At 42.3% G+C, this 16,973-nt stretch overlaps 1 protein-coding gene across 1 annotated transcript; it reads right to left on the bottom strand.

The window, feature by feature from the left end:
* Nucleotides 1-1,486: 1,486 nt before the first annotated feature.
* Nucleotides 1,487-14,227, bottom strand: Sfrp4 (secreted frizzled related protein 4). Its single transcript, XM_070014225.1, has 6 exons — nucleotides 13,783-14,227; nucleotides 11,799-11,879; nucleotides 11,634-11,699; nucleotides 9,353-9,551; nucleotides 4,866-4,929; nucleotides 1,487-1,864 (listed from the first exon to the last, which is right to left on the bottom strand). The coding sequence occupies exons 1-6, from the start codon at nucleotides 14,225-14,227 to the stop codon at nucleotides 1,673-1,675; spliced, it is 1,047 nt and encodes a 348-aa protein (XP_069870326.1). The 3' UTR covers nucleotides 1,487-1,672.
* Nucleotides 14,228-16,973: the final 2,746 nt, after the last annotated feature.

Raw genomic sequence — 16,973 nt, 5'->3', positions numbered from 1 at the left:
GATGCTAAAGCCAAAATATGAGGAGATATGACAAAGTAAACAGGAATAGAAAAACAAAGGACAGCCACTCATTTTGTTGTATCATTACTAAATGACTCCATGTTCTTGACCATATATATGGTAGATATATGCACGCAACTGAGGTAAGCCTAGAGGACACAGAATAATTGGGAAATGGAACAACACATAACTAGGGGGCCCATCAGCTGCACTGGACATAGAAGAACAAGAACTAAGCAACCCAAAGACAGCGATGGGAAAGGAGGAATGAGAGGGAAAGAGGGAAGAGCCTACACTAAGCAAAAGAAAGAAGTATAAACATCACTTGATGTGGAAGAAATAATTTGTATTGCCAAAGCTCATAACCATTCACAAACTTTATAGATCGTGATAATGAAAATTTGCCTTGTGAAGGTTAAAATGTGTTTGTGACTTTAAGTATCACTATTCCACAATACTGTGAAATAGGTGAAATTTATGTAATCACCTAATCTCAATTAGAATGAGAAAAGTTAAAGAAAGATGGGTTAGTAGTAATGGGTGACAATGTTGTCAGACATCTTGTATTCATATACTGTTTTGTAGAATCGGAACTTCTTTGTACAATTACTTAAAGCGAATAATAATAAAAAAGCTAATAAAAAGGCATTTAAATGTATATTTCAGGATTATTTGAGACAGTAAAGAACCTAGGAACAGTGCTTTACTTCTAATGAATAATAAATGAAAATTTTTCATTAAAAAAAGAGCCCAGGCATTGTCTGTCTCTCCGTTTTATTTGTCATGACTATTTTAGCTTTTAGAGTTTCTAGCTAAACACTGAGCTGAAAGTCTTACAAACAAAATAACTAATGCAATGTCTTGCTTCTCTAGATGTTTCACTCATCAGGAAACTCCTTATACATCATCACAACACAAGATCTTTTAAATATTCATTTCTCTCACTTTCCTAGATGATTAAATTTCCAATTACATTTTAAAATATCCCCAGATTTCTAGCAGGAGTTAAATGGGTATTAAAATGTGGGGTTTCCCCCTGCTTTCACTGTATTTGATGTTGGTATAATTTGTGGAGGGGAAGGGAAAAAACAAATCGCTTAAATAGGGGTATAGGTGGACCCATTGCAGGAATGAGATGTACAAGTCGTTATGTTGAAAAATGAACTTTACAACTTTGGCCGGGGGAGGGGAGTATGGGGGAGAGATGGGAAGGGATGGGAAGGGGAAACAAAGGAGGAGGCAACAATGCTTGATAAGAAATGTACTCATTATCTTGCCCATGTAATTGTAACTCCTATATACGGTATTTTCACAATAAAAAAATGTGGGCTTTCCCCCCTAAAACAATTGCTCTGTTTCAAATATGGCATTAATTTTGCAATGTGTATATTAGGACAAATGGTAAGAATAGAATTACATTTCCTCCCATACAAAGATCACACAGTATGCACACATATCTGCAAAAAGTCTTCTGACCAGCTTTATTTATTACACCTTCCATAGCAAATGGTATACCAATAACACAACATAGGTGGCTTATAAAGATGAAAGAAATCCTATCAGTAAGAAAAATGCTGCAAGATGGTGTCTAGAAAGAGTGTGGGCACCATAGGTGGCTGTCCAGGGAAACGCTCAGCCTTGTCTTGTGAAGAGTCTCCATTGTGAAGAGCAGTTAGCTCACAGTCTTTTTGGGGTTCATTTTCCTTTGAGCACTTCTAGCTTTAATGTTCTTCTTAGGGCTGGCTGGTTTGGGAATGGGTGGCTTTGCCTTTGGTTTGGGGGGGTTGCTACGACTGATACGTCCAGCTGTGCGTTTCTTGTCTTGAATTGTTCTTTGCTGTTCCTGCAGCCTCTCTTCCCACTGCTGAGAAGCAATTAGTGAACAGGTCTGTCAAGTACATTTAAATCTTTTTGCACAAGGATGAGTATCATACTTCACAGCACAGCTGCAGATCCATTCATTTGTTCCCCATTCATAAAACCCCTCATGACTAATAAAAGAGCTAAATCTACACAAGTGAGATGCAAAAACAAGGGGACATTGGTACCAAGGAAAAGCCTAATCCCTGTAAAATGCCCTTCATGCGTCTCCAGAATCAGCCCTGCTATCAATTTACTGTCAGAGGAAAATCACAGCATTTGCTCTGACTTGACTTGAAAAAATTACTAATTTTGGAGGTCATTGAGCTGAGCAGTAATGATTGGAGACAATAATACTGGCATGGATTATGTTCACAGTTACCTACATTCCTTTGTAGAAATTTGACGACCATTTTTGCTGAAATCCTCAGATGTCAGATGAGTGAAGAAAAAAATGGGGGTAGGAGAAGAACAATGACATTTCCATCTCTGTGTGTTCCTTTGCTGCCTATAACCTTGGATCAGACTCTACTCAGTTCTGCATGCAGACATACCTGTCGTTTAAAAAAATGTTTTCTCGAAGACTAAAATATGGAGTTAGCACAGCCTGTTGCATGTTGGAGTTGCTGTGTGCTGCTTCTACCCTGCCCTGTGCTTTCAGTACAGCTCAGGCATTCACAGTCTCCCTATCTTACCATAAGGCCCTGAACAAATCAGGAAGCCAGGGTGTTCTATGCCTGACAGTGATTCATTCATGCGGCAGTTCCTGGGTCAAGTCGGCTGCCCATTCACCAGAGTCAGGATTCTTGACCTCAAAAGGAGAACAACTTCTGAGATCATACCCATAGACAATGGGCAATTATCAAACTTGAGCCTGCTTTAGAAAAATTAATAAAAGCCTCTGGTCCCTTGGTTAAGTGACCAACCTGATTAGCTCTTTGAGCAGTGTTAGTTCCCTTCTGCTCCTAGCTGCAATCCTAATAAAGGATCTTTGGCTGTCTTGTTCAGAATATGTGTCTCCATCTCCTTTCTGCTTTTTCCTTATGACTGCATCACACTCAGGGGCTCATCTACATCCACAGCACCAGAGAAACATACTGATGCCTAACACAGTAACCCTGGTGAGGAGATCCCCTGTGAATGCTGGAGACCATGATAGAACTACCTTCTATGTATACTGTTCTTGATTTTCTGCACAATATGCCTATGGCAAGGTTTAATTTATAAATTATTACCAATTAATATATAAATAGCAATCAATATAGTAAACAATATACTAAATAATAATCATTCGTGTAAAAGTACTATAAATATTAATAGCTATTAATAATTGTATTATAATTTATTAAACTAAGGCAATTATAACATACTGGAATAAAAGTCAGTGAAGATGGTTTAACTCTCAATGTACACAATTGTGTACATTGTATATTGTAGCTGGGGGATGAAATTGATCTTAGTCATAAACAGGAATTGAGGGTAAATGAAAAATTCTGCCAGCTGCCCAGACCTTGGAAAAACTGATCACCTTTCCCTGAAAGCAGAGGTGAATTCTTTAAGAAACTCATGTCAGAAATAAGTGGAAGTTGTCTCACTTGGACAGTCACTGGTTTGTATTACCACATCTATGTCCCTTCTTTTTTTACAGCATATTTCCTCCAATAAGAAATCTGAGATGAGGTGAAGTGGTGCACACCTGCAATCCCAACCATGTGGGAGGCATAGATAGAATTGCAGCTCATTGTGTGTGGCTCCAGGGAAACTCTCAAGACAATGGTTGAAAATAACTAAAGCTAAAGTGCCTGCTACAGAGTGTGAGGCTCTGAGTGCCAAAGCCCAGTCTAGCACTCCCTGACCAACACATAACAAAACAAAACAGAAAAAAGAAAAAACACTTTGTGAAGAAACATAGGCAGGACAAAATTCCAGGCACCACAGATGCAGTGGAAAAGAAGGCACTATCTTGCCCTTCTAGGGCACAATGCTAAACCTCAAGAGCAATACCGTCAGCATTGTGTGTGCTCTCCCACGGAGACTGTTTTCAGATTCTTACTGAAGTTCCTGGGAACACTGCAGCCAGGGTGAACGGCCTGACAAGCTATGACTCTTGAAAGCCCTCTTTTATCTCAGCCCTGTCAGGTCCTTATGGTCAGCCTGCTTTCCTCATAGATGCTTCTAATCCACCGCAAGAGAAAGCAGACACCCAGTTCCTCCAGAGTTTTCTGTCTAATAACACCGAGCACTTTATGAGTCAGCAGTCATGAGGTTTAGGTCTGATTCAGTGCAGAAGCATGGGCCCTGCTGTGCAGAATGCTGAGTCTGGAGAAGCAGTGTCATAAGTGTCAATATATCCCCTGGCCTTGCCCAAGGCTCCCTGTTCTTACCATCTACAAAAATGTAGGCAAAACAGACCCTTTTATGAAACCAAAAATACAAATGCTCTAAATTTATTTTTCAGAAGAAAGGAAATGCTTTAAGACATTTGAACCAATTACCTTATGTCTTCTCTGATAACAATTTCTGCTCTTTGAGCAAAAACGATTCTAATTCTTATAATTAAATTGTTAACATCTGCAGAATGTTACTAAGATACATTTGGCCACAAAATAGTTTTTCACCTTTTTATTCCCCTTGAAAATGACTAGGTACCATGACAGTATGAGTTTTAGATCTAGTATATGTTGGTTTTAATTCTAGTAGACATAATTCTGCCCACATGTCTCTTACTGTTTACTAACAGCAATTAAACTGTAATTCACTAAGGAGATAAAAATCCTACTTTAATTTGTAAACAACAGAATATTCAAATGGAACTAGAAGTTGACTCATAAATGTTCTCATAAAGATTGCAAGGAAGAATGATTATATTTCTTTAGTTATCTGTTAAGAAGGCAGATAGTGTATGTTTCTGGCAACCTGTGAGCTCGGATGCAAAAATATGAAGAATTCCCAATTCCACAGAATTTCCTTACACAAGTTTGTAACAGTGTTGCTAATATACTTACTATGGATCTTTTACTAAGTTGATCTCTCCATTTTTCAACTAAACAATTTTCAAGGAGCATCATCCTGAAAGAAGCAATTTATCTTAGTAATCAGCATTTGATTATAAAAGCAAAAAATTAAACATGAAAAAAATTATAAAATATCTTCAAGAATCCTTCTGTCTGTAAGCCATATATCTATCGTGCGTATTTCATTAGCATTTCCTCACATTATTCCTTCTTCCTATGTGCATATTTTCAATTATGTTGGCTATTTAGATCATACTAGATATTTCCTTTGTCCATATAGTATCCTTTTTCTGATTAGAAAAACTAAAAAAAAAAGCCTTTAAAAGCAAGCTGGGCACTGGGTCTTATGCCAGTAGCCCCAGCTACTCAGACTGGGCAGGAAAGTCCATGAGACTCTTATCTTCATTTAATCACACACACAAAACCCAAAAAACAAAAAAACCAAGGTGGAAGTACAAGTGTAGTCCAAATGGTAGAGCACTATCTTTGAGCCAAAAAGCTCAGGGACAGTACCCATTCCATGAGTTCAAGCCTCAGGACTAACACCAAAAGAAAATAGAAATAGAAATAAAAATAAAATAGAGTAAAATAAAATAAATAAACATTATAACTATGGAATCCATTCCCCCTTTTGCTTAGCTATGACTCATTACCCACTCATGTGTTGGACATGGTAGTGTGTACTGGCTCAGGGAAGATTTCTAAAAGTTGACTGATTGAGTCAAATGATTTTGTGTGTGTGTGTGTGTGTGTGTGTGTGTGTGTGTGTGTGTGTGTGTGTGTGTTCTGGAGCTTGAACTCAGGGTCTGAGTTTTTATGCTTAAAGCTAGTGCACTACTACTAAAGTCACATCTCTACTTCTGGCTCTTGGATGGTTAATTGGAGAGTCTCATGAGCCAGGTGCTAATGGCTCATGCCTATAATCCTAGCTACTCAGGAAGCTGAGATCCAAGGATCATAGTTCAAAGCCAGCCTGGGCAGCCTTCCAAATCAGCTAGAAGTAGAACTATGGCTCAATTGATAAAGCAGCAGCCTTGAGCAAAAAAAAAATGTTCAGGAGCAGCACCCAGGCTCTGAGTTAAAGCCCCGGGACTAGAACAAAACAAAAACAATCAAAAAACACATTTTCAACACAGTGTGACAAATTATTTTCTAAATCATTGTAATTTCATGCAATACACTGAGATTAAGAATTAAGTTAAAATGGAATCTTTGGATTTCGTGGTTTTTGGACTTGAGACAGTAAATTGTAACGGTTTAGTTACTATTTGTATTTTACTTAAAAATATTGTTAGGGGGCTGGGAAGGTGGCTCAGTGGTAGAGTGCTTGCCTTGCACGCATGAGGCCCTGGGTTCGATTCCTCAGCACCACATAAGCAAAATGAAAAAAGCCGGAAGTGGCGCTGTGGCTCAAGTGATAGAGTGCTAGCCTTGGGCTGAAGAGTGCCCAGGCCCAGAGTTCAGGCCCCCCCCAAAATATTGTTAAGTAGTTGTACAAAGGAGTTACCATTTCACAAAGCAGTTTATGAACACAATGCATCTTGATCAATGTCACCTCATATTTCTTATGGAATTTCTTTCTGTGGATTTTTTTTGGGGGTCCGGTCGTGGGGCCTGAACTCTGGGCCTGGGCGCTGTCCCTCAGCTCTTCAGCTCAAGGCTAGCACTCTACCACTTGAGCCACAGTGCCACTTCCGGCTTTTTTTCTTTTTGCTTATGTGGTGCTGAGGAATCGAATCCAGGGCCTCAGGCATGCAAGGCAAGTGTTCTACCACTGAGCCACCTTCCCAGCCCCTTTCTGTGGATTTGTATACACATATTTCTCTATTTTTGACATCTCAAATACGGATTTGTATAAATTCTTCATTAGACAGGTGGCCATTCCTTTTTTGTGTATGTGTTTTATTTGCCTTTCTGTGTTTATGTGATTTTTATGTATACAATACTATGTGGCCAACTCTGCATAGCAATATTTTTCCTTTTAATTTCTTGTATTAGCCTTCCACATATTTAACTAATCTTGTCCCTTCCAGTTAACTTTTAAAATAATTTAATCTATTTTAAATTTACTTTATATTAGAGTGTAAGTTGAAAAATATGATTTTCCCAAAGTCTGAATGACATATTCTCTTTCCCTCATATCACTGTATTTCTTTGGAATAAAAATCTCTCTTTTGCTTTAGAATCTGTATCACATATTTCTCCTGTGTTTTACTTATATTAACAAACTTATATCACTGTGTGTATCCAGTTTTGCACCAGTTTTGTGTATCTCACAAGATCTCCTCCCTTTACGTGTGTGTGTGTGTGTGTGTGTGTGTGTGTGTGTGTGTGTGTGTGTGTGTGCTGGTATTAGGACTTGAATTGAAGTCCTAGGTGATGTCTCTTAGCTCTTTTGCTCAAGGCTAGTGCTCTACCATTTGAGCCACAGCTCTACTTCTGGCTTTTTGGTGGTTAATTGGAGATAAGAGTCTCACAGCCTTTCCTGCTTGAGCTGGTCTCAAACTATGATCTTCATATCTCAGCCTCCTGAGTAGCTAGGATAACAGGTATAAGTCACTATTGTCCAGCCCTAGTATCTTTATTTTTAAAACCTTCCATCCCTTCCCAGTTTATTTTTCCACATAATCATAAACATCATTTGTGAATACATAAATCCTCATCCCAAAATATTTGTACGGGGGTGGATTTAAAATCCATTCATTTGTCCAAATAAACAAGACCATTTATCTCCCCATCTGCAAGTAGAAGTACTACAGAGGCTAGCCTCAGGGGAGAGGCATGCCTGCTTCTTGAGAGAGACACAGATGCAAGCTGACAAACAGCTTGAGAGCTTAGAACCCGGGGCAGCATCTGAGGCTGGGCACAAATATTGTGGGAATACAGAACAAGAGATGATCTAAGTGAAGTCCCCCTGAAAAGGGACTTGTTTTCTTCTCAGAAGAATGGGGTCTTGACCCCACCAAGAAGAGAGATGTATGCACTGACAGCAGAGAAAGAGGTTACCTCTTATAAAAAGTAGTGATTTTTCTGGAGAAGTATATTTGCAGCAACTTAGGAGTCATGCATTGGCACGTGGGCTAATGCACTCAACTTCATATTCTAAAAAATGGTGCTGATTATAAAAAGATGAGTAACAAATTGGGGTGACAAGCACTCCAATCTAGGGTCGTGTGTGTGTGTGTGTGTGTGTGTGTGTGTGTGTGTGTGTGTGTGTGTGTGTGTATGTACGTTCATGAAACACTTATCTGTTTAAAATTTGCCAGGTGTGGACTTGACAATCACACTTTATTTTTTCCCATGCCAGGACCAGAGCTTGAACTTAGGGCATCTTACTCTCCCGTGGATTTTTTACTCATGGCTGACATTCTTACCACTTGAGCAACAAACAGTTCCATCTCTGAAACTCTGGCACCTCCACATCTGGCTTTTTACAGATTAGAGATACAAATCTCACAGATTTGTTTATCCTGGCTGGCTTCAATCCTCAGTTCTCAGATCTCAGACTCCTGAGTAGCTGGGATCATAGGCATGAGCCACTGGCACCTGGAAATCACACCTTCTTAGATTCTAAAGTCACCATTAGATCACAGGCTCATACCTGCGGTCATAGCTACTCAAAAACTTGAGATCAGGAATGTCATGGCTCAAGGCCAACCCAGGCAAAAAGTTCATGAAACTCCTCAATCAACAGCTGAGCATTGCTAGCCATGTGAATCTGTTGCCCCAGCTTTGTGGGTGGCTGAGATTTAAAAATAAATAAATAAATGAAGGATCATGGTTCCATGAGACTCCATTTCAACAGAAGAAGCCATCACAGTGGTGTGTACTTATTATCCCAGCTGCTGTGGAAACACAGAATGCAAGGATTGATGGAGCTCCAGGCCCAGGAAAATAAGTGAGACCTTATCTCCACAAAACCAGTGTAAAAAGAGCTGGAGGCATGGCCTGGCCGTACAGTACTTGCTTACCAACTGCAAGGTCCTGAGTTCAAACCCCATTACTACACATAATAATGGACACACACATTCACAGCTTTGTATGAATACATCAGGAAAATCCATAGATGGTTGATCAGTTGACCGCTAAGTTACAAAAGATGTTATCAAAACTTCTCAATACTTTTCACATTAGGCTTGGCCAGATAATTGAAAAAGAATTGTTCTTACTCAAAGTGATGTACTCATCTGTACAGTTTTGGAATTGCTTCATGAATTCTGAAATTGATTTTTAAAGATTCTACTCAAATATTCCCATCTCTAGTTTTCCCTCATTCTGTTAGCAAAATAAGTAAGGCATCCAGTTCAGGACTTACCTGTCACTTAGGATCTATACTATCCTAACAGAGGCATCTATAAAAACGATTCTTGGCAAAATTTTGCTGCTGTTTTTAAAACCACGCCTGCTACATGAGGTCCCCTGCTTTTGTAAGCTACAAGCAGTTATGCCTGCCTGCCTGCCTGCTTCTCCCAGCTTACCGAGAGCGCCACTCATAGCACATGATGAGGACATCCTGATGGGGTAGGATGTGTGGACACTGGCACGAGGAATTGGTGATGAGTGGGACCTGGGTTCGTGGGATGGGTGACAAGGACTTGAAGATCTCCTTTACATCCACCACTGTGGTCACTTCATGGCACCCGCTCCTCTGCACAGCTTTTATTTTGGCATGGATGACTGCAATGAAAAGGCAATGTAAGTGTTGTTGAAGCTCTGGAGGAAAAATGGGGATGGTAAGTTCAATTCAAATTTAGGGACTCTTATAAAGAATCACTCCTGTCACTAGGCTTATGTCCAAAGCAGTCCCAGTGTAGACTAACAAAAGGCAAAAGAAAAAGAGCCCTTATAGTTTCCTGGTCAATGCAAGGCATCTCAAATCGCTAACCTTGTTTTCAAAGTCTTGAATCACACAGCAAAATAGAAAAGCAAAATTTTAGAAGTGGGCTTTACTCTGGGTTTGCCCTTGTAGGTCAGGATGAGTTTAATAGAAACAGATTTTCTTTTTGCTTCCATTCTCCTGGTGATGATTTGAAGTGAGTACCACAACTCTCAGATTCAGAAGTCACTGTAAAGTTCCTATTCCAACAATCATGCATCAGATGCTTCAACTTCTAGTTCATAGGGAAAATAATTAAAGTTGTAACGTTTCCTTGAGGATAGTTGTTCACAATCCTCTGGCTTCACAGACTGACAAGGCAAGGTCAGGGGTGTGGAAATAGAATTGTTATTACAGATGGCTGTTAGTGTTACTGTCTTTGATCAAGGTTTAAATTCTGACTTCTTTGGTTTCTTGCTATTATTACTGCCTCTTGTGGAGTGGAAATCAGCCCAACTATGAGTTGGTCTTGAATTGCAACCTAGAAATCTGGCTGCAGGAAGAACCAAAGCACTTTTACAAGAAAGGCTTACTCATTAAGGTGGATCCAGAGCATGGCATCCCAGAAAATAGCGTGACAGAGAAATATTCACATTGAAGAATGGATCATGGCATAGAAAGGACTGAAGAGATGAGATTAAGACAGTACCTAGGCCTAGTGCTAGTGGCTTGTGCCACTAATCCTAGATGCTCAGGAGGCTGAGACTCAGGAGGTTGAGATCTGAGGATTGTAGTTCAAAGCCAGCCCAGAAAGGAAAGGCTGTGATACTCTTATCTCCAAGTAACTACCAAAAATCCAGAATTGGAGGTGTGGTTCAAATGGAACAGTAGCCACCTTGAGCACAAAAACTTAGGGACAGTGAACAGGCCCTGAGGTCAAGCCCCAGGGCCAGCATACAAATGCCTTCCACAGGAGCACACACACACGTGCACACGTGCACACACACACAATCTACATAGAACATATTTCAAATAAAAAGCTACCTGGAAAGATAATGTATGATCATGTATTTTGTTGTTGTTGTTGTTGAATTACTTTCATTAGCTATGTGAGATTCCCAAACCTGATGACTTAAGTCTAGGTTACTTTTCCAAATTTCTGAATTTCCACACTCTCTTACTTGCATAAATAAATAAATAAATAAAGTGATAAACAAGCCATCGTTTCTTATGAAATATGAAAACTAACTTAGCAAACAAACAGCATTGATGTTTCTTTTTTCAACAAACATTTTATTATTCTAGGATAAATAGTATAGGAAATGCAAGAATATATAAGCAGGCTAAGCAGATGTTTTTAAAGACATTTTAGTGAAATTTACTTTCAAATGATGGTAGTTGAATTAAAATTGCATAAAAACCTTTAAAATATCATTTTCCTTGGAAGCAAAGGCTAAATGAGTCATCTATAGAAGATAGAGGACATGTGAACTGTTTTAATATACATATCCTCACGATTTCCTGAAGATGTTAAATATTTATAACTATTTGTGAGTTTAAAAGATACAGAAGCAGGACTAAATGCTCTGGGTCTCAGTGATCATAACCTGGGCTACTTTCCATCATTCTTGTAACAACAGAACCAGAGGAAGAGATGAAGGGCACTGTGGTCTTTTCTAAGCAAGTATCACACTATAAATCTAGTCTGTACAAGTGCCTTTATGGGAGACTGCAGTAATTTACTTTGATTCATCTATAAAAGTAAGAAACTTTCCAGTTGCTATTATGTCATTGAGAACTCCACAGAACTGAGTAGAAATATCAACCAGTGGTGGTGGTTTTCTTTCCTCTGTGATGATTAGATCCAGCTTGGCCAAGGGCACAATTTTTGGTTTTCTAACGTACACTATGTGAACAGTGAATGGCTGTACTGAGGAACTCACCATAGCTGTAGTTTTTGCTCAGATATGTTGCCAAAGTTGGCTTCACCTTCTTACATTTGCACCGATCTAAAAGAGGGTGGGAAAAGAGATTTTTTTTTAAAAAAGCTGGCAATGGATCCAGACGTCTTTGCAGAGAATAAGAGGGAGTCTGAAGAAAGAACTGACCGGGGCTCATACGTTTGCAGTCAGCGTCAAGCGGCTTCTCCTGTACCATCATGTCTGGTGTGATGTCCATCCACTTCACATCTGCAACACAAACAGGGCCGGACACACCGCTGTGGTCAGTGACTGACTCTCCTCAAAATAAGGATACAAATGAGCCAATCCACACACCCTGATAATAGTAAATAGTAATGCTAGCAGGTGAGAAAGACAGTCTTCTATACCAGCTCTGCTATCCAAGCAAACACTGACACAATGCACATCTGTTTAACCAACTGGATAAATCACATTAGTCTCTCCCAAAGCTGTATCACAATGTTGATTTTTTCCAGGCTCCAGTGGCTCACACCTATAATCCTAGTTACTCTGGAGGTTTGAGATCTGAGGATCATAGTTTGAAACCAGCCGGGGCAGGAAAGTCCATGAGACTCTTGTCTCCAATTAACCAGCAAAAAACACAAGTGAAGCTGTGCTCAAGTGGTAGAGCACTACCTTTGAGCATAAAAGCTAAGAGATAGAGGCCTGGCCTTAAGTTCAAGCCCCAGTACCTGCACAAACACACATGCAAAAGAAATGTTGATTTTCTTTCAAGTTAACACCATTAAAAAATAAACACAGAATATTTCCAAGGACTGGAAGGTGGCTCAGTGGTAGAGTGCTTGTCTTGTGTGCATGAGGCCCTGGTTCGATTCCTTAGCACCACATATGCAGAAAAAGCCAGAGGTGGTGCTATGGCTCAAGTGGTAGAGTGCTAGCCTTGAACTGATGAGCTGAGGGACAGTGCCCAGGCCATGAGTTCAGGCCCACGATTAACAAAAAAAAAGGGGGGGGGGAGGAGAAGAACATTTCCAAATCCCCACCTCATGTTTTATAGAGTAGGAAAGTTCACAGCTGCGTAACACTACACCATTTATAAGATTAAGCCATAAGCTTGGCATTAGTGGCTCACACCTGTAATCCTAGCTACTCAGGAAACTGAGGTCTGATAACTGCAGTTAAAAACCATCCTGGGCAGGAAAGTCTGTGAGACCCTAATTTCCAATTAATCACCAAAAAAGCTGCAAGTGGAGTTATGGCTCAAGTGGTAGAGTGCTAACCTTGAAGAAAAAAAAAAAAAGCTCAACAATAGCACCCAAGCCCTGAGTTCAAGCCCAAGGACATGCACACAGAAAACACACTGAAGCTGTAAATGTATTTTGTAAACACTGTCTTACTTAGAGATGAGTTTGTATTTGCCTCCACTGGACTGGTTATCTTTCCTGTTTGGGCAATGCTCAGTGACCTAACTACAGAAACCACACTAAGAGACCACAGCCCTGAGCTCTTAGGAAGGCGGAAGCTGCCCTGGGGGATGCCTACAGAGAAGAAAGAGAAACTTTCCCTAGGTTTCCTTTCAAGAAGTAACTGTAGATGTGCTCCTTGCAACAAAAAACAGTAAAAGGACCCAAGAAAGGAAGGAAGTGAATCAGTGGTCAGATCAACAGATGCCACAGTCACTGGCTCCTAGTCAGAGACCATGAAACAGATGCCACCATTTTCCAGGTCAGCTCTCCTTACAAACCACACTCACGCTGGCCAGAGATGACCACTGCCGCTTTGAACTTTCCAGAAGCCTTATTAAATGACAGAACTTTCGAGAAATGGGATTAAAAGACAGAGCATTAGCCTGCAACTGGTGGGACGGGCTTAGGCATGCGATGAGTTCACACAGGCACTGGGCTTTGCACAAACCCAGTAAAACTTAGTCGCTGCCATCATCAGGAAAAGCCTCATTGCCAACTGCCTCCTTGTAAGCAAAATCTGTCTGCACTCCCTCCAGTCCTGGAGTCTCCCGCCCCCCGCCCCCCGCCGATCCGTGGTGAAATCTCTGGGAGCAAGCCATCTCTCATTTCAAGTCTCATAGAAGTGCGATGCGGGGCACCCGCGGGCACCCATAGGTGTGGTCCCCTGGTTTTCAGCGGCTGCACCTCGCTCCATCCTGCCTTACCCTCAGGGAGGTCGGTGACGATGGCCTCGGGGGAGATGCACACGCCCCGGTCATAGAGGGGCAGCTCGTCGCAGGCCAGGCTCTCGGGCCAGCTGTGGTTGTACCTCTTCATGAGCGGCTCACAGCCGTCGCGGGCGCGCTGGCACACAGACTTGCAGGGCTTGATGGGGTCGTGCAGGAACTCCAGGGCGCAGATGGGCGCGTACATGGCGCACAGGAAGAAGCGCAGCACGGCGCTGCAGTTCGCGTCCACCAGCTCCTCGTACTGTTCGATGGCCAGCACGGCGTTCTCCTGGGTGCTGTGGTGCAGGTGGTTCGGCATCCGCGTGAGGTTCCAGGGCATGTGGCGGCACATGGGGATGCGCACGGCCTCGCAGGGCGCGCCGCGCACGTCCCGCGCCAGGCGCAGCCACAGGCACAGCGCCAGCAGCCTGGGAGCCCGCATGGCCCGGCCCGGCGCAGACGCGCTTCCCACCGGCCCGGAGGACCCGTCTCCCCGCGCCTCCTGGATCGGTCCCGGTCCTCTCTCCAAGGAGCAAGTTTGGGGAGGCGCAGGGGACTTCCTCCTCCCAGATTCCAGTCTGCGGGGCTCTGCCCGCCGATCGCCCGCACCGAGAAACTCGCGTTCGGGACCTCGCCGCACCGGGAGCAGCGGGCCTCGGCCATTGCGGGACCCTATTTATCCCGACCCGTCCCAGGCCCTCCGTGCGGGGCGGTGACTTCGTCTCCGCCCCAAATGGCTGCAATCCTGGTCCCCTCAAAGTCCCTCCTTTTCAGTCTGACGAGTCCTTCTACGGAGCAAGAAAGGGAGCGTCTGTAGCCAACCCTTTTGGACACCAGATACGGGGATTGCCAGAGAGGGCGAGAGAAAGAGAGACACGCTTCGCTCTTTGTGCCGCGCCGTCCCCCCCGCCCCAGGTTCGGAGTTGGGGGAAACAGAAGGAGAGCTGTAATACCGCGCTTTTCCACGAGGGGGCGGGAGACGCGCCGAGTCCTGAGACGGCGGGGCGGACCCGGGAAAGCTGCGATCAGGGAAGGTACCCCCCTACGTGGCTTGGCGTTTGTTGGCATTTGTTGTTGTTGTAGCTAGTGGACATTAGTTCTGGTTCAACTTTGTTTTCTTTCCTTCCCCCCTCCCGTCCCCCCCCCAACTGGCTCTTGGTATGTTCCTGTGCCAGTAATTTAGAGTTACAGGTCCAGGAGCATCTTCCAGTTCAGGAAGTGGCGCCGGGGCTCAGCGTGGTAGAGACGCATCCTTGAGCAAAAGAGCCCAGGGACAGCACCTAGGTCCCGAGTTCAAGCCCCACGACCGACAAAAAAAGAAAAGAGAGGAAATGTTCTCTTCCACCACCCCTTGTGTTCTAACTACCAGCTCCTTTCTGCAACACGAGAACAAACAGACAATTTGGGACATTACAGTGTGAAAGATTTACCCATTCTCAAGTCATTTCCATCTCAACAACTTAAAACCTTGGTCTTGGATATACTCCTGGACAGGTGCTTGAACTGATCAAGAAGCACTGTGCTGTGGAGATCAAGTATGCACCATAAGGGAAGCCTTATGGTTGCAAATTCGCATCAAACTTCAGACAGCAAGGTTTCTACTGGATATTTATATAATGCATCAAAATAGGGCAATGTTCTCTGAATGGAATGCTTTAAAAACCTAGTTCAAGCCAGGTGCTCACACCTGTAATCTTAACTACTCAGGAGGCTGAGATCTGAGGATTGAGGTTCAGAACCAACCAGGGTTAAGACTGGCCATGAGATTCAGATCTTCAGGTATCTACCAAAAGGCTGGAAGAGGAGGTGTGGGTCAAGTGGTAGTGCACCCAGGCCCTGAGGTCAAGCCCCAGTACTGATGTGCGTGCATGCATGGGTGTGCACGTGCATGCACACACACACATACACACACACACACAACCAGTTCAGGGAAGGAATGAGTGAGAGTGTTGAAAGGGATAACATTGATCAAGATATATTGTATTCATAAACTTTTGTTAAATGATAACCCCTTTGTACAACTATTTAAAGATAATTTTTTACAGAGAAAAAACATAGTTCAACTGGAAACTTGAATTTAAGGCATTTTTTGTCTCTCTCTACCTTAGACAAAGTTAGCTTAGTTTTGAATTAAACTAGCTAACATTAAAATAAAATCAAGAAGTCCAAATGGAGTGTATTGGGCCTCTATCATGGACAAGTCGTGGAGCTAATTACTCTAAAGGCTTTACTTTTTAGGGAATACAAATTAAACATGGTAAATTAGGATGGTAAACGAAACAATTATATTTCAGGACTGAAGGAGTTTGGTGTTATTTGGAGGTACCCAGATGTTGAATCTAGAGAGCTATTCTGCTTTCATATAGAACAAATCTCAAGCTCCAAAGATACCAGGCCAGGGCATGGCCGAGGTAACATCTGCAGACTCTCCCATTGGTGAACTGGATCTAAAGCCCTCATTGAATGACACCACGTGCCATTCAAGCCCGTACCTATGGAACAGAGAAAGAGCAGGTGCACATGCTCTTGAGGGAGGCAAATGTGGACAGGGCCCAAATTTCTGCAGCCAATCTAAATCTACTGATTTGGTTTTTGTTTTGTTTTGTTTTACAAGTACCACACCCATCACCAAGTTTCATGAAATGCCCTGAATCATTTCTGATTGCAAGACCTTTAAGCAAGGATGAGAGTACTTAAAATAGTCTTGCCCAGGTCATGGAGATACCTCAGTGGCAGAGCACTCACCTAGCCTGATGAGGCCCTACATTCACCCCCAACATCATAGAAAAAGAAAATAAATTGAACCAATCATTTTTGTTTTGTTTTGTTTTGTAGGTCTTGGGGCTTGAATTCAGGGCCTGGGCACTGTCCCTGAGCCTCTTGTGCTCAAAGCTAGCACTCTACCATTTGAGTCACAGTGCCACTTCTGGCCTTTTCTGTTTATGTGATATGGAGGAATTGAACTCAGGGCTTCAAACATGCTAGGCAAACACTCAACCACTAAGCCACACTCCCAATTTTTTAGATTTTAAAAATTTTATTGTAAAGGTGATGTACAGAGGGGTTACAGTTACATAAGGCAGGTAATGAGTATATTTCCTTTTGAACAGTGTCATCTCCCTCATTCTCTCCCAGTTTTTCCCCTTCTAACTCTGCCCTCCCCCTAAGTTGTATAGTTAATTTCCAAC

Source organism: Dipodomys merriami, unplaced genomic scaffold, assembly GCF_024711535.1.
Source record: "Dipodomys merriami isolate MVZ:Mamm:240054 unplaced genomic scaffold, mDipMer1.0.p SCAF_94, whole genome shotgun sequence".
Lineage (NCBI taxonomy): Eukaryota > Metazoa > Chordata > Mammalia > Rodentia > Heteromyidae > Dipodomys > Dipodomys merriami.
The sequence above is the reverse complement of the archived record's forward strand: the minus strand, read 5'-3'. Positions and strand labels throughout refer to the sequence as shown.

Coding starts and splice junctions, on each gene's coding strand:
- Sfrp4 (XM_070014225.1), bottom strand. CDS start 14,227: ATGCGGGCTCCCAGGCTGCTGGCGCTGTGCCTGTGGCTGCGCCTGGCG. Junction 11,880..13,782: donor CGTCACCGACCTCCCTGAGG/GTAAGGCAGGAT, acceptor TTTGTGTTGCAG/ATGTGAAGTGGATGGACATC. Junction 11,700..11,798: donor CTGCAAACGTATGAGCCCCG/GTCAGTTCTTTC, acceptor ACCCTCTTTTAG/ATCGGTGCAAATGTAAGAAG.